This window comes from Perca flavescens, chromosome 13 (assembly GCF_004354835.1).
Source record: "Perca flavescens isolate YP-PL-M2 chromosome 13, PFLA_1.0, whole genome shotgun sequence".
Taxonomy (NCBI): domain Eukaryota; kingdom Metazoa; phylum Chordata; class Actinopteri; order Perciformes; family Percidae; genus Perca; species Perca flavescens.
In genome coordinates, this window is record NC_041343.1 from 5,188,472 (window position 1) to 5,213,006 (window position 24,535).

The window sequence follows — 24,535 nt, forward strand, 5'->3', positions numbered from 1 at the left end:
GGGGCCGTCGGCCTTCATTTTGGCCAACCTGACATGTTCAGTCGGAGACAGGGCTCACCCGGAAAATGGCGAGCGGAATGAGCGTGACTAGAGTCTAGAGGTCGACCGATAGTGGATTTTACCGATACCAATAGTTAGGTTGGGCCATATTTGCCGATAACGGATTAATCGACCAATAGTATTTAGAATTGATACGGGATGAAACAGTTGACAAAATACTTACATTTTTTCAAAAAAAGTCCAGACACTTTTGCCAATAATCAAAATAATAATGTCATATTTATTGATATTACACCCACAGCAATGCTACACAAGCATGTGTGTTGTCTAAAACAGTTCTACATATTTGGAGTCATCCAGTGCAAAAATAAACATAATGAGCATTATAATTCATATAAAGGACAAACTATTTACATTTCTTCAAAAAAGGCCCAAATGTATGCCAAATCTCAAAACAGTGACGCCATTCTTCTCTGTAGAACGGTTTAGACCTAGCCTGACCTGGTCCTACTCAGATTCTAGTCAGAATGTGAGTCTGAAACCGCTCCATTGGGCTGTGATTATGGGGCGTGTTCCAACAGAACCAGGAAAAAAAATGCCTCTGCATTCATTGGATATACCTACAACGTGCATGCATTCATTCTAACTTCCGACTTTTAGACTTTTTTGAAGCTGGATATATCATTTGTTGCGTGTAAATATAAATGTGGATAACGTTAGTGATAATGACATGCTCGCTACAGTCGCATTTCTAGAGACGGATCGGCGAAAACACGTTTTATATCTCTGATTCATGCGCCTTCACTCCCTCTCTTCTGTCTCTCTCTATGTCTCTCCACCATATAACACTCCCTCACTTCAGTCTCTCTCTATGTCTCTCCACCATATAACGCTCTCTCTCTCCTGTCGCTCTCTATGTCTCTCCACCATATAACGCTCGCTCTCTCCAGTCTTTCTCTATCTAGCTTCACCATATGACTCTAGTACCGTGCTTTCGGGCAGTTGTTGATGCATTAAAATGAATGCGCTGTCGATTCTACACATCTCAATTCTCCAGCAGCAGACACTAGACGGATCGTGGACGATTTGGGTCGGATTTGCGTTCATTTTTGTCAGTGTTTTAACCGCTTGAGGTTAGTTAGCCTACTGCTAATGTTTAGCGTCATCTCAGCCTCGAAAGCAAACAAACAAACATAATGTTGTGCTGTTCTTTCTCTACTAATGCAGCATCTATTCAACAAATGAATAACTTTATAATGATATAACAAACCTTTTTGCTGTCGATGCTTTAAACGCGCATCTGATGTCAGCCTTCTCCGCACAGCATGTGCTCTCCGTGCAGCGCGCAGTAACACGTGTCGAAAATAAACAACAGGAGGCATCAGTGATAGTTTTATTTTGCCTCTAGAGGATCTATTGTAATGCATGATGCCAGCAGAGCCTTCTCAGCTCTCATGTACTGTGTAATGAATGACCGCTCTCAGCCGCTCCAGCAACGGACACAACCAGGAAAAACTATCGGCATGGATTTTTGCCGATAACGATAGTTCCACCAATCAACTATCGGTGCCGATTAATCGGCAAAACCGATGAATCGGTCGACCTCTACTAGAGTCTCTCAAAATCTGATGAAAATCTTTAAAAACTGACCTTTGCCGATCTGAAATGAAGACCAATTCAGCAACTGCACGGCCTATTTCTCACTTAAAATGTTCTCAGAAACATGTTTCAGTGAACTATTTTAGTACAATATGAGACCCTCCTCTGCATGATTTATTAAGTAAAAGGCAGTGTTCCTGAGACAAGAATTGGTTTTAATGACTAAAACAATATTCTTTGCATGTTTTGCTTTATTTATTTCATTTGCATATTTATTTCTGTGGTTTGAGATGTATGAATACATTGCATTCACATATTGATATTTTTGGATGAGGAACCTCAACTTCATTGTGTGCCCACTCTTCTGAAACCAAACATAACATGAAACCTATTGTACACCCTCGACCACATGCCACACTGTTCATGCGCAGCCGGAGATTAGATCATTACCACAAACTAAATTTAAGTTGTTTAGGCACATATCTTGGATTTTCTCTTCTAAAACACTACTGAAGTGCAGCTTGCTTTTTTTTCCTTTTTATTTTATACAGCAGTCATTTATCGATGCATTTTCTTCATTAGAAGTTCATTAATTGAATCTGCCTTTGCCCTCTTTCTCTTTCATCAGGCACGAGTTTGACTCTGAGCAGATCCCCGACCTGACCAAAGATGTCTACATCCAGGACATCCACTGTGTCGGCTCGCTGTGCAAGCTCTACTTCAGAGAGCTGCCCAACCCCCTGCTCACCTACCAGCTCTACGAGAAATTCTCTGTAAGCAAAGCCTTAGCAGGTCGAAACACTTCTCACATACCGATTTCTTGCACTCATGTAGATACCAGGTGGAAGAAGTATTCAGATCCTTTACTTAGGTAAAAGTACTAATACCACGCTATAGAAATACTCTGTTACAAGTAAAAGTCCTACATTATAAATGTTATTTAAGTAAAAGTATGTAAGTATACCGGTAATCTGGAAAATGTACTTGACGTAAAAGTAGTCGATGCAGAACTCAGAACCCATTGTAGAAAGAGTAAAGGATCCAACCAGTTGTGTGTTTAATGTTCTCATCATCTCAGCTGGACTTGTAGCCATTATATTGTTGGCTAGTTTACTTTATAATACAACTTCAGATTTTATAAACCGTATGTGTTTTATGTGCAGGAATCTTAATGTGTAAAGTAACTAGTAACTAAAGCTGTAACAGATGAATGTAGTGGAGTGAAAAGTACAATATTTCTCTCTGAAATATCGAGTAGAAGTAGAAAGTGGCATGAAAAGAGAAGACTCAAGTATAGTACAAGTACCTTAAAGTTGTACTTAAGTACAGTACTTGAGTAAATGTACTTAGTTACATGCCACCAGTGGATAGAAGTCTGCTAAGTATTGCAGCAGAGATTCTGTGCTTACCGATGCCCCAAAAGGACACTGATTGGGTGTGACTGGCAGTATTGATTTCAAATTACTTCTTGATCTCTACAGCAAAGAAAAGAAATTCCTCCGATTTATCTTACAGGAATCCTGCAAATGTCTCTTGTAGGGCTGCAACTAACAATTATTTTAATAATCGATTAATCTGTCGATTATTTTTTCAATTAATCGATGAATCGGATAAAAAAAACAAAAGCATTGATTTACATCAACTCAATACATACATACTTGTTGTTTTAGTTAATAGTGTGTAAAGGTAAGTAACTCAAATAGCAGATACAGACAGACAGACAGACAGACAGACAGACACACACTTATTCATTAAATTATTACCATAATTGTAGTAAGTGCAAGTTAAGTTCATTTATACACCACACACTAATATATTTGTCAACAATAACTGATATGGGACAAAGCACATAATATATACATGACAACAGATTGAAAAATTAATGGGCCAAAAAAGGCGAGTGAATAAAACTGTCAAAACTGCAAACTATATCACCCCTGCTTTATTACTGTTATTAACAAGCTAACGCTAGCTTGTCATGCTAGTCAGCTGGATAACGAGTAAACAGCAGCACCAGAAGAGCTACTGGAGGTACGGTACGTTCCTCACTCAGACCGGAACAGAAGTAGGATAGTGTAGTGACTTTACCCTGCTGTTGAACTCCCTTCCTCCTCATCAAGGACTCCATCATGTTTACGTTTTAGGGGCTGACTCATCACCGTGGTGCGCCCGTGCCATGCCGTGTCGCTTTTGTTTATCTTGCAATTAACACGTTTTTGATTGATTTAGTGTGAAATGCTAACACACCTTGGATGACTTGGGTCGTACTGATTTCTCTGCCTCCGCCGAGTGTTTCAGAACAACGTTACGGGTCTCTCCGGTCTCTCTCCGTATTTCCTCTACCCCGCTCTGCTCTTTTTTCGCTCCGCTCTGCGCTCAACTCAATTTTTTTTTTTTATCTCCGCAACTAGGTGGCGTAATAGTTGCGCGACACAACGAATTGATAATTAAATTTGTTACCAACTTTTTTAGTAATCGAATTTTATTGATTTTATCGATTCGTTGTTGCAGCCCTAGTCACTTGCAGTTATGAGTCATGGACACCTCTGAAATAATAGCACTGTACTTGACACACCCTATCATTACAGATGTAGCAAACCGCTCTCTGGGTGACTTGGAATCAAAATCTTCTCCAAGCACAGCAGAGGCGTCCCTGAAGATAAAGTAAATGTTTGCTGGTTGTTATGGCAGCTGAGGAGAAGTGGGGGGGGGGACTGTGGTTGCAGACTGCTGTCCCCCTCTGTGCTCCATGTAGCGCTGTGAACCTGGGATGACAAGTGAATGGGCTTAATGCTGATACGCTGATTCATCCCACCCTGCCTACCTCCCCATCTCTCCCTTTGTTTTCACTCTGAAGGATGCTGTGTCAGCGGCAACGGACGAAGAACGACTCATCAAAATCCATGATGTCATCCAGCAGCTTCCTCCGCCGCATTACAGGTCAGTGTAGAGGCACACTGCCCCCCGTTGGCAGGCTCAGAAACTGCCAGGTTACAGACGCACACTTTGTGTTGAGTCTGCACATCCGCCGTGTGTCTGTTAATGTTAGATTCATGGCTTTTTCGTTGAGTGGAATCATTTAACGGCTCCCAGCTGGTCTTTGCGTTGAAGATGAGAAATTGAATTTTCCGTCCTTTGTGAAAGCATACAAATGCAAATTTTTTAAAGTAACATTCCTCTGGGATTTGAGCACATGGTGAAATATTGATGCACTGAAGAAAGAGCTCTATCATGGCCATTAGTCTGCACGTCACTAGTGGGAGCCAATTAAGTTTGAATAAATGAATATTTGATTCCTAGGACCCTGGAGTTCCTGATGAGACACCTTTCGCACCTGGCAGCGTTCAGCTACATCACCAACATGCACAGCAAGAACCTGGCCATCGTCTGGGCACCCAACCTGCTCAGGTGAGGTGTCAACCTGCTGCATGGAATGGTTTTTAGGCCTGTACCGAATGGCTTTTTTTTTTTTTTTTTTTTTTTTTTACATTCAAAGCTTCTATTGAAGGTTTTTGAATAAAGCTTTGAATATCTGTCATTTAATGACGTCATCACCCTATAAAAATGTATCGTATTTTATGAGTAAGTCTTCTTTTCATTTAATCAACTTTCTTTAATGAACTCTTCAGTTTAGTAAACATAAATACATGTAGGCAGCAAGCAAATAGAATAAGGCCATTAAAAAAATATATAAAATAATTATTGCACCCTTAGGCATAGGAAGAAATCACACATCTTAGGGTTGTGTGCGCCCACCCACCAAAAAATATCATTTAAAAAACCACAGTAAATAATATAATGATATATATACTTAAAATAACTGTGTAAGTAGTAAGGCTTATAGTGAAACCTCACCAGGTCACCAAAACTCAATTTATGATAAAAAGAGAGCACAAACTGGAACTCAATTTGGTGAAAACATAGTTGAGCTTATGTACTTTCTTTATGCTACTCATATGAACAATTTCTCAGACTTGAATCCGCTGTGATAATGGGCTCCGTGCAGCAGAAATTAGCGTGCCTTGTGCATTCTGCCTGAATGGAAGGATTTAAGCAGCTGTTTGTGGGAGGGTGCTGATCAACATGACATCAAATGCTGGAAATGCATTTTCTCAATCATTTTACACAAATTATGTAATTTAAAATGTAACCACTTGTGTTTTATTCACTACATTAAAGCTTTAGTGCGTAACTTTTTGATATTAATCAACGTCCATCACATTCAAGCCATTGCCAAATGAGTTGCTACAAAGCTAATTAAGACAGTATGGCTAAGTCCAGGGACTTGCACACACAGAAAATTGAGTGAAGATAATAACCTCTTCTGAAGAGTCCATCATGTTTTTTTATGTTTTTTTTTTGTATCATGTGGACGTGCCGACAGTGTTGTTGTCATTACTTAGAATTCCTCATGGCGGGGGGCAGAAACTACGCACTATAGCTTTAAAAGTCACACACTTACACTCTTTAAAGTGGAGCACTTTAATAAACTAACACAATTCTTCCCTTTGCTGTTGTCAGGTCCAAACAGATTGAATCTGCGTGCTTCAGCGGCACAGCGGCCTTCATGGAAGTCCGAATCCAGTCGGTGGTGGTGGAGTTCATCCTCAACCATGTGGACGTTCTCTTCAGCACTAAACTTAGCTCACTCATACGAGAGGGAGCAGGTACGTACAGGCATCACTTAGCTACAACCTCTGCTCACATTGGCGTCCCAAGACCCACCGCTGCTTCTACCTGAGCAATAAACACCATTCCACGTCACCAGGTCACAACTCGCTGTCACGGCCCAAATCCCTGCTGGTTTCATCGCCCTCCACTAAACTCCTGAGTCTGGAGGAGGCCCAGGCCAGGACCCAGGCTCAGATCAACTCTCCAGTCACTGAAGACAGCAAATACATCGAGGTGGGCGAAGGTCCGGCGGCCCTGCAGGGAAAGTTCCACACGGTCATCGAGTTTCCCACCGAGAGGTTTGTTAACTCCTCTTACTGCTATGCCATTTGGTGACTTTGTCGTCAAAAGACCAATTAATATTAAATCACACACTCAGAGACATATATATTAATCTTATAGTGCACATCTACTGTAGATTGTGTTGCAAAAGATGTGCATTTTAATGTAGTTTGGGCTTAGATAATAATGCTGGAATGTGGCTCCATCTGCTGGTTGCTGCTGAGACTGCAGGCAGAGTCATTTTCCTCCTGCACTAGCTAGCCAGTATCTCACAGCACTAATAATAATAATAATAATAATAATAATAATAATAATAATAATAATAAGACTTCTCACAGTTGTCAAAGTCCTCAAAGACGCTTTACAAACAAATACAACTAAAACAAGCAGTAGTCATTTAATAAAGACAAGAGAAATAAAATAGCAAGATTAGAGTCTTAAATTAAAACATGAAAACATTGGGGGGGAGGCAAGTCTGAAAAGGGGCTTTTTTTAATGATGACAGTGTGGTGGCATTCTTGATGTGGTTAAGTAATAAGTCCCTTGGCTGTCTCCAGTTTCAGACTTGGGCAGATGTCCTAGAAGTGGAGATGCTGTTTAAAAAAGCAGCTTAAAACAGATAAATGTGATTGTTGTCATTGAGTTGTGTATTGTAGTAGTTAGTAAAAGTAACTTTTCCTTTGCCTACTTTTCCACCACCATTTTCTAACCACAGGAAGAGGCCTCCTATTAAATCCAAGAAGTCTCCTGTGGGTAGTTGGCGTTCTTTCTTCAACCTGGGCAAGTCTTCCTCCATGTCCAAGCGCAAGCTGCCCCGTAACCCCAGTGAGCCCAATGAACTAAAGGCCATGGCTCTCGCCGGTGAGTCCTTCCTCCCCACATGGAATGAAAATAGTCCAATTTTCGCCTTACCATTGTGCAATGAGAAGAGCTTATTTTCAGAAACGAGGCTGAACGCTGAAGCATTTTAATGGCTATGTTTCAGGAGGCCGAGGAGACACGGCAACATTAAGATCAGCCAAAAGTGAAGAGTCACTGAGTTCCCTGCACAATGTTGAAGGTAATCATTTGTGTCTTCCGGTTCCCTTTTACACAGCATAACGAGCTTAATCAGTCAGTGTTGCTAATAACATATACATACATGTAACGTATTTCAAATGCTCTTTCTACAGCGTAGCCTACTGTTGTGCTTAGGGCCTGTTAAAAGAAATAGTTTCTAAATATATTAGTTTCCTCCTTCAGGAGAGTCCAAGCTGTCCCGTCCTCGGCGGCCGCGCTCCAGCAGCGATGCCCTGTCAGCTTCCTTTAATGGCGAGCTGCTGGACAGCCGACAGCACTGCAACTCTTACGACAACCTGGGCGCTACAGAGGACAGCGACGGAGACGACGGGCCCATCTGCGTGCCGGCCCTCATCTCCCCTCCCCGCTCGGCAGGTGAAGATGTGGACCTCAGCCCGCCAGACATTGGCATGGCCTCCTTGGACTTTGACCCCATGTCTTTCCAGTGTAGTCTCCCCGATACCTCTTACGCCTTCCCCCTGGATGAGTCGCCCGCTGGGGCTGAGGGTTCCACGTTAAAGAGGAGCCCCGGTAGCATCTGTGGCAAGACCAATGGCTCTGACCTCATCTCTGCTACCTTCCTTGGTAGCTTGATCTCCCCCTTGTTGTCCACAGATTTCTGCCTGGCTGCTGGAGAAAAGGTGGAAAGCAAGAAACTGCCCTCTTCCTATTCTTACACCGATAAACCAACACAGGCCGTGTCGCCTATTAAATGTGGAAAGACCACTAGTTTAACACCATTTGCATCTTCAGAGCTTTTCTCTACCGAGATGCCTGACAAGAATACAGCTGGAAAGGCTGTCTCTCCACAACCATTATCTCCTCCTCCAGTAGCCAAGGACTCTCCTCCCCTGATGGGCAGTGTGCTGCTGAGGACAGCCGAGCCGTCACTAAGTGAAGCTTTCCAAATGGAGCTGCACTCTAAGCTGACGGGCTGTGACAGCGTGGACAGTCGAGAGCTGAAGGGAGAGGACAGCATACAGCAGGCGCCAGCTGGCAGCAGCCAAGAGGACCAAGGTAGGGAACAGAGGATGACCTTTTTAAAGGGTTATTTTTTTACCCTATTGTCCCATGCATTGGTGTCTGGGTGACTAATGTGAACGAAATTGGTCCAGTATTGAGCGAGAACGCTGTCACCAGCAGCCGTGAACCGTGCTGCCCTGTACAGCCACTAAAGTTCTGTTTTTGCTGCTGACGGGCTCATATTATTATTCTAAGTGTCTGACAACATTATGGAAAGGATCCCTTCAGAGATATACCTTTTTGTTAAAAAGTAAAATCCTTTTTGTTTAAATACAAATGGCTCCGAAATTGCCAACGCCAAACTCACCAGACTCCATGTAAATAATCAGTACTTTTAGGGTGTATAGAGCCAGCATATCTCCACATGTAAATGGGTGAATTAAGAGTTTATTTCAACCAAACCAGAGTGGTGATTGTTGGAACAGTGGAAAGATGAACCAAGACAACTTTTGGTAGTTTTATTTAGTTTCTGTCCACTTTGAATGAAGTGTGTTTTACGATGATAGAATTACAGTTTAATTAAAGGGAGTCTGGTGGGTTTGGCAACAGCCATTTTGGTGATGTTTTTATGTTTAAAAATTTCATCTTAACTACATCTTTTCATATAATGCCTGAGCATCACGCTTAACTTTTCCCCTCTTTCCCACTCTTGAAGCACCTTAACCAGCCTGCCTGCTGTCATTTCTTTTCTTCACCTACGGCTCTCTTGCTTATTTGTTCTTCAACCATAGATCCCTTGTATTTTTGTGTCCCTGCTAGGAGTCGTAGCTCCGGACTCTTCAAAGGACCTCACCCCTCGTTCCCTCAGCTCTACAGCTCCCACTATTGCCCCTCTTCCTCCTCCTCCCCCTCCTAAAAATGCTGCCCGCATGTTGGCCCTGGCCCTGGCAGAGTCTGCCCAGCAGGTCTCCAGTCAGTCTCAGTCCCGGTCCTCTGAGCCCTCCACACCGCTGTCCCCTCTGCTGCAACAGGAGGCCTCTGATTTCCAGGACTCGCCACATCCTCGGGTCCCACATTTCCACACTTCTTCCTCCGAGGGATCAGGAACAGGAAGTTCCCCGCCACCACACAGCACTGCTCCGAATGTCACTCCAGCCTCATCTTGTCCCTCCACTTCCAGTCCTACAATTAGGCAGCAGCCTCTAGAGTTTACCAGCACGATTACCGAGTCTTCTACGACTCCACCTGCAACACAGCCAGAAACAGACTCCACCCCACCAGACACACCTTGTTACAAGTGTGCCCCAGTCGCCAGTTCAACCAGCCTGACTTCTCCAATCAGGAAAAGTCCCGAAAGGCAGCAGCCTGTCCCAGGACCGGCCCAAGGACAGGCTCCAGGACAGGCCCCAGTCCGTCCCAGCTCATGTACTACCACTCCAGCCACCTTCCCCAGTAGCAGCTGCAAAGATACTAGAGTCTTACCACAGCTTGTTCCTGAGGTACGTGGGGGGGGGGGACGTGTCACATGAAGTGTTAGGTCTGGGGGTCCTCCCCACAAAATGTTGAGAGTCAAAGACTTAATTTCCTGCATTCTGATACATTTTTAGGCACAAATTTATGGTTAAAACGTCTTCATTCATGTCAAGAAAAACACAAAATTCTGTAACTTTTTCCTAAGGAGCACATTTTGCTCTTACGTTTTAAGATTTAGGAGTGACTGCTATTCCTGTTTTTAACAGCTAATTTGTACAGTAATACAATAGTGTTATGAATACAAAAAATTATGACGTATAATTTTTTTTTTTATATTTTGAAATACATTCTATTGATCAATAAAAAATTGTCAGTGATGTTGAATATACAGTAGTGAAACAGACTGCCGCTACAGTTCGGCACGCATGTGAACCGCGGATTAATTGCAAATTAAACAATCATGGTGTGAAATACAGTTCAACTGCCGCTGTTAAGTGATAGGGGCTCAGCAGAGAGATGGAGCAGGAAAAATGTTTGTGGCATACAGAAAAAATACCAAATGTGTCAAAACTTTTTTTTTCATGGGGGTTGTCGTATGTGTAGTTCCTTTGATGTTCACCAGATATGAAAACTCTTGTCCCGCTGCAGCAATGCTGAGCTTGTTTTTTGTAGACTTTCCAAAGTAAACAAGGGTCTGTTTTGTTGTTTGTTCACAGGTCAAACCAGAGGAGACTGCACCACCCCCGGTCCTTCCAAAACCATCAGAGCAGCCCCCTCCAATTCAAAAGCCCAAGAGGCATGCCGTCTCACTGCCCAAGCATCAAATGCAAAAAACTCAGCAACAGAGCCCAACTCAGATACAGCCTCTTCCAACACAGCCTCAGACACAGGTCCAGCCCCAAACACAACCTCAGCTCCCCTCGAAGGCCAGCGCAAGAGTGGCCCCCACCTCTGCTGAGCCTGTTGAGAAGCCTTGGGAGGCCATAAAGCCCGTACAGCCCTGTACAGAGTCTGCAAAGTACCACAACGTGTACGGACCCACACCTCCAGCCCCTCCTGTCCGCACCATAGAGAGCAAACTGGCCACAGCCGCACTCAGCCAAAGTGAAGCTTCCTATATTCTGGGTGAAGGCCCGGTGCCTAGTCATCTAGAGGATGCCCTGCCTCACCATCCCCCTTCTCCTCGTAAATTTTCCACGCACCAGCCAGCATACCTGTACCACGCTAAAGGAGAACCGGTCTTAATTGAGCCTGCGGGAGCTGCATACTACCACCAGAGGCCGGTTCCGCTGGGCCCGCAGTCCATGCCACACCACTTCCGGCCCGACAGCGTCCCCCCACACCTTTCCTGTGTGTCCAAATCAGAGCCTCAGATACCTTACAGTGCCCGACTAGACAACAGATACAGCACTTTAGGCCCCGGGTCCCACCACCACTCTATGAAGTCCAGAGGAAACCCCCGCAGCGTGTACGTGTCTCCGGGGCCGGGGCATCAGGGTTATAGCCATGACAGAAACCAAGGCTATCCCACCATTCGCAGAGTGCACTCGCTCCATGTTCCTTCCACTATCCGCTCAGTGCCCATCCAAAGGACTGAAGTTCCTCCAGATGACGAGATGTTCTTCTACCATCGGCCCACGTATCAGTGCAAAGCCTACCAGCAGCCCCCGCAGCAGTCCTCACAGACCGACTACCACGTCACCCAGCTGCAGCCTTACTTTGAGAACGGACGGGTTCAGTATCGCTACAGTCCATACTCTGGTTCGAGCCCTTTGGAGGCGCCTTACTACGACATTGACCCTTACGGCACCATCCGAGTCCGACACCTCCACTCCCACGGCAGCCGAGATCCAGGAGCCGCTGCTGGTCGACAGGGCGGAAAGGCGACCGGGTACCACTACCTCGCTCGCCATGTCATCCCACCTGGTAAGGAGCACAGCTTTGTGAGCAGGGACATGCCCCCCAGTCACGGGACCAAGGAAGCTGCTGCTTACCTCGTTTGGGACCCCGAGGAGTGCGAAAGGCTCCGCATGCACTCCATCCGCAGGGAGAGCAGGGCCAGACAGAAGATTAAAGGTCCTGTCCTCTCTCAGTACGACAACGTCGGCATGTTTGCACCAGCAGATATACCAAGCTATGAAAGCCTGCACCTGCGCAGCAAGTCTGACCCGGGTAAAGCTGTGCTGGTAGCGGCCGAGAGCAAAGACGGCCGCTACCTGCCCAGGCACATGGTGTCAGACGCTGACGTCCTCATGTACATGGAGACCGACAAGCATGGCCAGGGCAGCGCAGTGGGCGACAAGGCAGACGGCCTCGCCAAGCATAGCAGTACCAAGAAATGCCAATCCTCCCACTCCCTCCCAGCTACTCTGAGCCACAGTCTGTCCCATCAGCAGGAGAGCAGCCGGCACGAGACCGGAGACGACAAGCTGGCCGGGGACGGCAGCAGGTCCAAACACTGGCAGCAGGAGTATCCCAACAAGTGGAACTTCCAGCCACGTTACGAGTGCCCGGATTCTGACCACCACCAGAGTAAAGCGAAACCGCCAAGCAGCTACCACAGTACAGAGGACCAGGCCTCCGGGCCCAGGGAACAACAGGCCCGCTCCAAACTGGAGCGCTCCCACAGCGTCCGGGAGCAGCAGCACTACAGCCAGGGCAACCCCGACCTGGACAGAGACTTCTCATATCAGAAACACGGCACAAAGACAGTGCTGTCCCACTACGATAACTTGGACGATTACCACCCAGTACCTCAGCCTCAGGCCCCAGTTCAAAAACGTGGAGGCTCCGGCTCCTATCCCGGCCCTGGGTTCACAGTGAGCCACAGCAACAGAGCGTACTCCACAGCACTGGGCCAGGGAGCCTTTATCCAGACTGACATGGCCATGCAGAGGCCAGAGACAGAGATACGTACAGAATGAAGCATTTAGGAGGGGGGGGGGACAGGGAGACGTGTGAAATTATCTTTAGCTGTGTAGAAGACAGACTCTATTGCGCTACGGTCACAGCCTCTGCAGGACAGTGGACTGTCGTATCACCAATATTTTTGCTCCTCTGTATTTTTAATGAATTGTAAAGAAAATTGTAAGACTTTTTACAGAAAAGTCCTGAATGTACCTGAAATTATTGTCCAAGCGGTCATATTATTGTGATTGATTGAGACAGTAGCCAGTCATAAATGTATATGATATGAAAAATGTAAGGTACTTTCAACAGGGACACAAAAATGTAAAATATATTTACATATATATGAATAGAATTACTAGTAAAAAGGGATTTTAGTTGGATTTTTTTTTTTAGGTGTGGCGCTGGGTATGAGCATCAACTGGGATTAAGGTTTGCATTTTAGAAATGCATGCACACTCTTATCTCTTACAGAACAGTTCTGTGTAGTTCAGGATCCATTGCGTTCTTTCTGAATGTTACAGCACAAGTTATTGGAGGAAAATACATTTAGGTCATCGCTAACTCCCTCTGCTAAGATGTACACAAGTAGGCGGCGCGGTGTGTCCGTGTTGGTCTTGAAGAATCCGACTGGGTGTGAGGTTTGATAAGGAGCTGCAATGGGTTACTTTCAGATAATCTAGTGGTTATCAATGTCTTATTTTCTGTCTGACTGTGCCATTTTTATGTAACTTTGCTATAAACAGATTTCAATCACTTCTAATGGAATGTTTTGGTACTTGGTTATGTTTGTCTTTTTTGGAAGAGGGACCAAACGACTTGGCGCTGTTGTTGCACATAACCGGATATAGAGGGGAAGATGGATGAATGCCTGTTGTACCTTTTTAAGTATGTGTAAAAGGTTGGTTTTTTTCATCGCATTCTCGGTACTTTCATGAACTGGACTGACTGAATAAAGCTGAAAACAGTGTCCTCTCAAACAACGTGGTGGAAAACATGTTGCCGCTGCTTTGTGGGGAAAACAACTTGGTGATGAGCCTTAAATTTAGTTCCAACAGACCATATTTTGTTTACGTCACCATTGTCATAATGCACACACATTGGGATATCTAGATATAAGATCACCTTTGATGATTTTTGATTGTTCAGGGTTGACAGTTGAGGTGACCCACTGGGGTTATTAAGTTTTGTATCACCTCACTGGCTCTGAATTTAAAACAATGGGGGAGGGAAAAGGGTTTTTTTGTTGTTTTTTTAAAGATATCTAGGGCCATTTATTTTCAGGCTGGAAATTGATGTACATTCATGTGGTATTATACGACATGGCCTTTTGGTTCATCATACTGTATGGATTACAATATGTTTCAAATATGTCTAAATCCAGGTTGTACTCTGTAACTGTTTGACTTCTATCGCTTGCAGGTTTTGCTCCTCTTGCCTTATCTAAAGCCTCTACCTTTTCAGATGGGGAACTGAAGTAAGGCACTGTGTAATTGAATGTGAAAACACTCCTCTCTCTCGCTCAAACTAGAGGTGATCTGCAGTTAGATATGAAATGAATAAAACTGTTCAGGAATAGCTATAATCTGTCTTTTAATATATGCGTGATGTTACATGTGTTGATACACCGCTGCTTGGCCCAGTCTGACAATCATATGAAGGAGGACAACATTGACAAATTTAGTTCCAAGAGACAGGAGCATAAATTATAAGTAGTTGTCATTAATTATTGAAGGTATAACAATGGCATGTATGTATGTATGTGCGCTCAGTTATAGGGTTCTTATGTCACAATTTTCTTTGTCGTTCTTGGTCAAAGATATTTCCGAGTTGATCCCAAATCCTTACTGACTAGTCACAGTAGACTGACATGCTTTTAGAAAATGAAAAGCGCTTAACCCCTAACCCTTGTAGTGCGTTCCATTTACCTCGGAACTCGGAAGCCGAAGCTGGGAATGACGTCACACATGATTTCAAGGTGTTTAACTGATTATTTTAATTAAATGTTTTTATATGATCACTATAGCTCTTCTGTGTGGGTTTCTTGAACTCTTCTTCTTGGGTCTGAGGAACGTGCAGGCTGAGGAGATGGTGGAGTTCTCCTCTGGTCTGAAGGGCATGTCTCTGAACTTGGAGCCCGACAATGTTGGTGTTGTTGTGTTTGGTAACGACAAGCTGATCAAGGAAGGCGACATTGTCAAGAGAACAGGTGCTATTGTAGATGTACATTTAGGTCTCCATTTACAAGTCAGATTTTCATTGTTTTCATTAGCTCTTGCCGGGTTAGCTATTGTTAGCAATGCCAGTTAATAACAACGCATTACGCTGCTTTTTGTGCTTACAAACAGCGTAACAAGATATCCACAGAATATGGACAGTGACTGATTTTTAGCGAGACACAAATAACAGAAGTGCTTAGCTTTCACAAGTGTTGATGCACGGGGCCGCCATGTTGGATTTTGAGTTCGGGGAACACGGTGGTTGTCAGAGTTCCGAGCTTGGAAATCCGGGGTCAGGGGGCCGGTTTCCGACTTTGACCTCGGAAAATCCGAGTTCAGAGTACAAATGGAACGCACTATTGCTTAAAGGTTCCTCTGAAATGTTTGTCTTTCAGTAACACTATAGAGCTGTTATTCTGAGTGGGTCCCTGTTTGTTTGCCTCATGCATGCATGTGCGTGTGGGTGGTGCGATACATAGCCTATCTATACGTCTTCTCAGAGACCCTGTTTGCCGCCACCTGCTCAACGCGCAACCACAGATAGTTCAAAATTGGCTGCATAAAACTCCAATGCAATCAATCTGAAATCATAATTATTGGACCGAACTCCCCCCTAACCCCAAACTAGGTCCTCCTCTAAACTGTCATTTTCTGCTGCAGAAACTCATTCATGCCTTCATCACATCCAGGCTCACTTACTGCTACAGCATCCTCTATGGCAACACTACCAAAGTCCTCAATAAACTTCAGTATGGACAAAACTCAGCCGCTCCAGAGACCTCTGTGACCGCCACGGGCTCCCAGTCAAACGCCAAAACATTGGTCTCTCTACATGGCCCTAAATAACTAAATAACTCTTCTCTACTTTGCTGATCTCCCAGTCACCTGTGCTGACTTGCTTCCCCTACCTGATCCCTAAATCATTCTGTCTTTCTTCTGGTGCAGAAAAACATCTGTTAGGCTATTAAAGCGTGGATACAGCATTTAGGAGTATTTTTAGCAGGATGGCCCTAAATGGGGCCTCAGTTTCAGTAAACATCCACCCTGCCGAGGAGTCCTTGAGCAAGACACTGAATTCTTACCTGCACCAGGGCTGCAGATTCTGACCTCCCTGTGAGGAACGTGGGAGAAACAAAATCCCTATAGAGATCAATAAAGTGTTTATTACTTTGTTGAAATGTATTTTTGGTGGAATTCTCCTTTAAGCCAGTAAATGATTTATGACATACTGGCTAATCCTGTTCAGCTAAAGCAGAACGAAACCAACTCTCGTACCCTCTCTCTCTCCCTCCCTCTCTCTCTCTCTCCCTCTCCCTACTGCCTTTTTGTTATGTTGAAATGTTGAGAAGCAAGACACGGGAACTTTCTTTCTGCATCATTTATTCATACAAACAGATCCTACGCTGTACATTTACTCCCACTTAACAAGTCAACTGCTGATGTATTCTCCGCTCTGATAGCCGACACCGTCACACACACACACTCGCGTACACACCGAGCACTAAGCTGTTCCTTAAAGGCGCTCTAAGGGATGTTGGGTGACGTCACTTCTTGTTGACGTTCGAAGTATTGTCAAACAAAACGGAGGCTAGCTCGCCCCTCCCTCCTCCTCATCCCCCAACTCCTTCTTGTCTGTTATTGGCTGGAACACTGTTTGTTATGTTTGGTGGTGCAGGTTGGCGCAGTTTGTTTTTATTGTTGTGTGTGGAGACTGGGCTGTCTACAGAGACCGCGTTTTCTTTTACAGTGTGTTCAGGGGACAGGCAGCTAGTGGATAGTGAGCAGATGTTTGCTGTATGTGACAAAAAATGTTAGCCTAAAAAACGTGACATCGCTTAGAGCACCTTTTAAGAAGCTTCCCCAGTCTTATAACACGATGATAGCCTGCCAGAGCTTCCTGTATTTGGTCCGAAAACATCCAAAAACTGCTTTCACACTATAAAGGAACCAGACCATGGTTCAGTTTGATCCAGACTGATTTGACTGCACCGGGCCAAACGCCCATCCAAACTTGAAGGTTACTTATCAATCAGCATGTTTCAGCATCAGCACTGAGCTTGGCTTAACCTTCATGTCAGAACGACTGATTGCGACATGTATGCTTGGGCCTACATCCACATGAGCTGGAATATGTGTCCAAGTTATGACTCCATCAGGCCTGAACTCGTGTTGCAGCTACTGTACTGGTACTTCTCCTTACTGTCCTTCCTGTTTTAAATCCTGGCCCATAAGGTGATCAGGGAAATCAAACTTCAGTCTACTTGAGAAATGTCAGAACCAGCGGTGGAAGAAGTATTCAGATCCTTTACTTGAGTAAAAGAACTAATACCACACTGTAACAAATACTTTGGTACAAGTAAAAATCCTGCATTGAAAATGTTACTTAAGTACAAGTATGTAAGTATCATCAAGAAAATTTACTTAAAGTATTAAAAGTAAAAGTAGTCGATGCAGAACTCTCCTCCCATTGTAGAAAGAGTAAAGGATCCAACCAGCTGTGTGTTTAATGGTCTCATCATCTCAGCTGGACTTGTAGCCGTTATATTGTCGGCTAGTTTACTTTAGAATCAAACATCAGATTTTATAAACTCCATGTGTTCTGTGTAGGAATCTTAATGTGTAAAGTAACTAGTAACTAAAGCTGTAACAGATGAATGTAGTGGAGTAACTAAAGTAACTAGTAACTAAAGCTGTAACAGATGAATGTAGTGGAGTAACTAAAGTTAGTAACTAAAGCTGTAACAGAGTAATGTAGTGGAGTAAAAAGTCCAATATTTCTCAGGGGAGTAGAAGGAGAAAGTGGCATGAAAAGGAAAGACTCAAGTAAAGTACAAGTACCTCAACATTTGTACTTAAGTCCAGTACTTGAGTAAATGTACTTAGTTACATTCCACTGATCAGAACTTGTGATATTGAGGAATACAACCATTAATTCAAGTAATGATGTGGACACAGAGATCCAGTTTTCATCTCTACAAAGTATAGCATTAGATTCTGCGACTACTTTTCTACACTAACTTGTTCATTGTATCTTAATCAGTTATTTATTCTGATATATGTGCATGACAACAGCCCCTGAACACTGCTGCCAAGCAACAAACTGGGATAGATTTTAGCACGTTTTAATGAATCCTACTGTTCTAGATTCTTTTTTAAAGTAGCACATAAATACATTTTTATTTAAACTAAAATTAATTAAAAAAAAAAAAATCTAATAAGGCACGTAACAATGTTAGTAATTTAGTTCAATAAGCAACAATATTAAAAAGAAAGTAGACCCGTTCTCCTTTTATTACAACCCTGTACAGAAAAATTAGGCAAGTAAAAAAACTACAATTCAAAATAGAGCATATGCTCATATCTTGTGCCTGATTTCTTAACATTAATTTGTGTTCCCCTTTTTTGTTCTGCAATTTGTATTGTGCAATAAATGGGTGAAAAAATTAAATAGTTTTAAAAATACAGTTAAGCCTAACATAAAATAATTACATAATATATTATATGTCCCGTCATTACGGCGCTGTCGTATTGTGTTCAAAACTAACAACGTTTGGAACTAAAAGTTTCAGTTGAGGAAATGAAGTTACAATGTTTACAAAATGTTGGCAGTTGCATTGTGGGAGACAGATGATTGACACGGCCGCCATTTTGCTCCTGCTCTCTCTGCTTCCATTGTGTGAGTGATAGTAAATATCTGACACTGCCAGACAACCACAACTCAGTTGTATCCTTGCGGAGAAAAAGCGCCGAATTCACCCTTGGTAAGTTAATTTTCTGTCATACTTTTTAAATCATAGAATACTATTCGTCGTTTTGTTAAGAAAATGGGACTGATAAAGTTGTTTTTGTGCTGAAATAGCGTGTTATTTCGCCGCTGTAGAGAGGAGAAAAAGCAGCCGCCGCGATGCTCCGGCAGAGAGAGAAACGGCTCAGTGCTTCCACTGCCGAAAGAGCTGCTCCACTTTCATATCCGATTTCTACTTCGCGGTTTCGCTTTAATATACCATCGTTTAACACGGCTTGCCGCTTATTTGATAGCTGCACTTGTCTCCTACGTGGTGTTGGTAGTCTTGTGCGCACACGTTGTTTGTTTTTGAGGAAAAATATCAAAGTTTACGTCTCGCTCGTTGCCTGTATTTTGGTAGGTTCATAAATTGGGTCTGCGGCCATAATCTTGCGGAATGAGGCGGAGTTGAGGCTGCTCGTCCCGCCCTAAAACGCAGCAGGGTGAATCGTCATTGGTCCTGAAATGCGACACAGACACGGCGGATTGGTGCATTTCAGAGTGATGAGTGTGTCTGGATTGGCTCAGGACGTTGTGTCTGTGCAGCTTCCAAACCGGGGGGAAAAGTTTTCCCAAGCGGCCCAATATGACTGACTTTGAACTAGATATGGGAAAATAAGTCTTGTCATGTTGAGTGCACACAAAAAATAAAAAAATGAGATGATACTTGACCGACCCATATGCAAATGTTTGTGTGAAATAGTGATAATAATAAACCGCAAACTAAATTCTCTAAATCTACATTCAATATCATGCATCACTAAAACGTTGCTGACACAGTATTAGGATTGATTCAGTGTTCTGTTATATTTTTGATAATCTTTTACTTTTTGATAATATTTTTGATAATCTTTTACTGCTTTTTGTCAGTTTCAGGGCTCAGAACATATGTGTTCAGGTTAAATATACATTAAATTAATGTATTAATTAAATATACATTCTCCCTGTCGGCTTAGAAGGAACATTTGTCCAGAAGGCCTATGATAACACTGATATTTAAATTCCACAATGAACTGAGTAGAAATGTATGAATAAACGCCAAGTGTATTTAACAATAACATTATTATTGTCAACAGCATGTACAAAACAGCAGCTCTTAAACATGGTAAGGCACGCTGATATATTTTTGATATTCCCTTCAGGTGACTCTTCATCGTAATGGCTCGTACCAAGCAGACTGCTCGTAAGTCCACTGGAGGAAAGGCTCCTCGTAAGCAGCTGGCCACCAAGGCTGCTCGCAAGAGTGCCCCCTCTACTGGAGGCGTCAAGAAGCCCCATCGTTACAGGTAACACCTGGATTTCCTTACAAACAGCCATTTCTTTGACAAATCATAACATCATTGAAACCATCTGTATTAGGGATGCACTGATTGCAAATTTCTCAACCGATACCGATGTGTAGAATTTTCAATTCCATTTTTGGCCAATGTCGATACCGATGCTAATGTGTGTTGTTTTCTTTTTGCGCCAGGTAAACAGATACATTTAGAAGGCACCAAAGAGTCCTGTTGGAGACCTCATGCTTTACCTTCGTTGTTTGCTTGGAGTTAAAAAAAAATCGGATATGTGAATATATGTTTTGTCACTTTTATTTACCAATTTTGTTGCACAAAGTGACACGCTTGTACACTGGCAGCATTACAACTTAATGATACAATCACATCCCTCAGTAGGCTGCACGTTGTTAACCACAGGGTCAACTGTACTGATGATCAGAGTTAACAACTATGGGGTCTTTTTTTTTTTTTTTTTTTTTGACAGAACTAAGCGTCACACAGAGGCATTATTTGTTCGGAGGATAGATCCCTTTGAGGATGTTGCAAGTAAGAGCTTTGTCGTGTGTTTCAGGCCCGGTACCGTGGCTCTGAGAGAGATCCGCCGGTACCAGAAGTCCACCGAGCTGCTGATCCGTAAGCTGCCCTTCCAGCGCCTGGTGAGGGAGATCGCTCAGGACTTCAAGACCGACCTGCGCTTCCAGAGCGCCGCCATTGGTGCCCTGCAGGTGTGTGTGTGTGTGTGTGTGTGTGTGTGTGTGTGTGTGATATTGATAAAGCTACATCCGGTCCACTTCTCCTGCTAATATGTGCTGTCCCTCCCTCTGTCTGCAGGAGGCCAGCGAGGCGTACCTGGTGGGTCTATTCGAGGACACCAACCTGTGTGCCATCCATGCCAAGCGTGTCACCATCATGCCCAAAGACATCCAGCTGGCACGCCGCATCCGTGGAGAGCGCGCTTAGACGGCCTCCCTAATGTTTCACCTCTGTCCTGTTTTTCTTGACCTGTCCCTGCCCTCGCTCCCTTATTCTACCCCACCCACCAACCTGCACCCATCCCTGGCACTCTCCCTCCCCTGCCTTCCCAGCTTCTCAGTAGACTTTAGAGTAATCCTGATTATGAAGAGATAGAAATATGTTAAAGTCTGGTCTCTCATAGTTTTTTTTTTTTTTTTTGTCTTCACCAAATGTTTTTAGGGTACCGTTTTTTTGTGTGCATGTAAAAGGTTTTGCAGATCAGACGCCCATGTGCACACACACACTCCAACGAGCGTCACCGTGGTTAGCGTGGCAAACGGAGCTGAAGCAGAGGGACGTGGCCGAGGGGCTAGTCTGCTTAAGGGGAGCTGCAACTTCCACAGCAGGGTGCTATTAAAGCTAGTCCTGAGGCCTCGGCCCCACCTGAACCCCCCTCCTCCCCTCCAGCCCAGTCCGTCACTCGACAGCCCAGCACCCGGCTCGCTCTGCGGCCAGACGGCTTGCTCTACCTTTTCAAACCACCTCTTCACCTCTGTAACCTGCACTGGGAGTGGATGGCGCTATGTTGGTCGGTTTGCGTAGATGTGTGAGCTCTGATCTTTCAAAACACTCAACGATACTCAACGAACGAGAATTGTTTTTGGTTGCTTAGGAATATTGATTATCGTTGTGGATATGGTGTCTATTTTTTTTACGCATTTAATTCATGGGTGAGCATCTCTTCTCTTTACCACTTACAAAATGATCAAATTCAGAGTAAAAACGCAATTAATATTGTCAACATGGTTATCAGTTGTTTCTATTTTACAGGGATCTGATTTGCAATAAAAAATCAGGAAGGGCTTCTCTGTTTTCCAAGGCAACTTCTATTCTAATGGCAGCCACACGGGGGCGATGGTTTACCATCTCCTCCTCTATTCAATTGTTCACTGTATCCTTGTATCAGTCATCACACCTCTCTCTCTCTTTCTCTCTCTCTCTCTCTCTCTCTCTCCACACATAGGCTTTAGACTTGTCACAACAGTAGGACTTGACATTATAGTGAAGGTTAGACTCTGCATGTTAAGGGTCTGTGTGTCTCCTGCTCTCTGTAGATCTGAACGTGTAATCTGTCCCTTTCTCAATATTTGTGATACACAATATAACCTCATATTTGTTTTATTTTATATTTTTCTTATTCCTCGAGATTTTCAGACGTATAAATAAACTGATCTTTGTATTTTCCAAATTTCTCATATTATGGTGGTAATAAATGTTAAAACAAACCAATGCTAGTTGGAGTTATTTATTTCACCGAGTCACTGATGATGTGTGTTAGTGGCTATCCAAAAGAGGTTGGACACATGAATGCATCAATAATTATAATCCAGTGAGATAGATAGATAGATAGATATATAGTATCTCACAAAAGTGAGTACACCCTTCACATTTTAGATAATATTTCATTGTATCTTTTAATGGGACAACACTGAAGAAATGACACTTTGCTACAATGTAAAGTATTAAGTGTACAGCTTGTATAACAGTGTAAATGTGCTGTCCCATCAAAATAACTCAACACACAGCCATTAATGTCTCAACTGCTGGCAACAAAAGTGAGTTAAATGTTAAATTCCCATAGAGGCAGGCAGATTTGTATTTTTAAATGTTATTTCATGGATCCAGGATACTACAGTGGGGAGAATAAGTATTTGATCCACTGCCGATTTTGCAGGTTTTCCCACTTACAAAGCATGTAGACATCTGTAATTTTTATCATAGGTACTCTTTAACTGTGAGTGACGGAATCTAAAACAAAAATCCAGAAAAATCACATTGTATGATTTTTAAGTAATTAATTAGCATTTTATTGCATGACATAAGTATTTGATACATCAGAAAAGCAGAATTTAATATTTGGTACAGAAACCTTTGTTTGCAATTACAGAGATCATACGTTTCCTGTAGTTCTTGACCAGGTTTGCACACACTGCAGCAGGGATTTTGGCCCACAGACCTCCAGATCCTTCAGGTTTCGGGGCTGTCGCTGGGCAATCAAGCTTTCAGCTCCCTCCAAAGATTTTCTATTGGGTTCAGGTCTGGAGACTGGCTAGGCCACTCCAGGACCTTGAGATGCTTCTTAAGGAGCCACTCCTTAGTTGCCCTGGCTGTGTGTTTCGGGTCGTTGTCATGCTGGAAGACCCAGCCACAACCCATCTTCAATGGTCTTACTGAGGGAAGGAGGTTGTTGGCCAAGATCTCGCGATACATGGGTCCCCATCCATCCTCCCCTCAATACGGTGCAGTCGTCCTGTCCCCTTTGCAGAAAAGCATCCCCAAAGAATGATGTTTCCACCTCCATGCTTCACGGTTGGGATGGTGTTCTTGGGGTTGTACTCATCCTTCTTCTTCCTCCAAAAACGGCGAGTGGAGTTTAGACCAAAAAGCTATATTTTTTGACCACATGACTTTCTCCCATTCCTCCTCTGGATCATCCAGATGGTCATTGGCAAACTTCAGACGGGCCTGGACATGCATACATCCATGATGGCGTAGTGTGTTACTAATGGTTTTCTTTGAGGCTGTGGTCCCAGCTCTCTTCAGGCCATTGACCAGGTCCTGCCATGTAGTTCTGGGCTGATCCCTCACCTTCCTCGTGATCACTGATGCCCCACGAGGTGAGATCTTGCACGGAGCCCCGGACCGAGGGAGATTGACCATCATCTTGAACTTCTTCCATTTTCTAATAATTGCGCCAACAGTTGTTGCCTTCTCACCAAGCTGCTTGCCTATTGTCCTGTAGCCCATCCCAGCCTTGTGCGGGTCTACAATTTTATCCCTGATGTCCTTACACAGCTCTCTGGTTTTAGCCATTGTGGAGAGGTTGGAGTCTGTTTGATTGAGCGTGTGGACAGGTGTCTTTTATACAGGTAACAAGTTCAAACAGGTGCAGTTAATACAGGTAATGAGTGGCGAACAGGAGGGCTTCTTAAAGAAAAACTAACAGGTCTGTGAAAGCCGGAATTCTTACTGGTTGGTAGGTGATCAAATACTTATGTCATGCAATAAAAATGCAAATTAATTATTTAAAAATCATACAATGTGATTTTCTGGATTTTTGTTTTAGATTCCGTCTCTCACAGTTGAAGAGTACCTATGATAAAAATTACAGACCTCTACATGCTTTGTAAGTAGGAAAACCTGCAAAATCGGCAGTGTATCAAATACTTGTTCTCCCCACTGTATGTATCCTGATAAAGTTCCCTTGGCCTTTGGAATTAAAACCCCCCCACATCATAACATGCTCATCACCATACCTAGAGATTGGCATGGGGTACTTTCCATAA

General features: G+C 43.6%; 2 protein-coding genes across 5 annotated transcripts in view; both read left to right on the plus strand.

Annotated features, from left to right (window-relative positions):
* Positions 1–14,539, plus strand: part of arhgap32b (Rho GTPase activating protein 32b) — a 145,346-nt gene extending 130,807 nt beyond the window's left edge. For all 4 annotated transcript variants that reach the window (XM_028594955.1, XM_028594958.1, XM_028594956.1 and 1 more), the window contains 10 exons: positions 2,228–2,372; positions 4,457–4,539; positions 4,900–5,007; positions 6,121–6,266; positions 6,368–6,569; positions 7,268–7,413; positions 7,538–7,612; positions 7,795–8,628; positions 9,394–10,073; positions 10,764–14,539. In XM_028594955.1, the coding sequence (XP_028450756.1) occupies positions 2,228–2,372; positions 4,457–4,539; positions 4,900–5,007; positions 6,121–6,266; positions 6,368–6,569; positions 7,268–7,413; positions 7,538–7,612; positions 7,795–8,628; positions 9,394–10,073; positions 10,764–12,971 (4,627 nt within the window). In that variant the 3' untranslated portion in view covers positions 12,972–14,539. The remainder of the gene's footprint in view (positions 1–2,227; positions 2,373–4,456; positions 4,540–4,899; positions 5,008–6,120; positions 6,267–6,367; positions 6,570–7,267; positions 7,414–7,537; positions 7,613–7,794; positions 8,629–9,393; positions 10,074–10,763) is intronic.
* Positions 14,540–18,791: 4,252 nt separating this feature from the next.
* Positions 18,792–22,474, plus strand: h3f3c (H3 histone, family 3C). Its single transcript, XM_028594826.1, has 4 exons — positions 18,792–18,934; positions 20,100–20,243; positions 20,806–20,959; positions 21,066–22,474. The coding sequence occupies exons 2-4, from the start codon at positions 20,116–20,118 to the stop codon at positions 21,192–21,194; spliced, it is 411 nt and encodes a 136-aa protein (XP_028450627.1). The 5' UTR covers positions 18,792–18,934; positions 20,100–20,115; the 3' UTR covers positions 21,195–22,474.
* Positions 22,475–24,535: the final 2,061 nt, after the last annotated feature.

Coding starts and splice junctions, on each gene's coding strand:
- h3f3c (XM_028594826.1), top strand. CDS start 20,116: ATGGCTCGTACCAAGCAGACTGCTCGTAAGTCCACTGGAGGAAAGGCT. Junction 20,244..20,805: donor AAGAAGCCCCATCGTTACAG/GTAACACCTGGA, acceptor CGTGTGTTTCAG/GCCCGGTACCGTGGCTCTGA. Junction 20,960..21,065: donor CCGCCATTGGTGCCCTGCAG/GTGTGTGTGTGT, acceptor CTCTGTCTGCAG/GAGGCCAGCGAGGCGTACCT.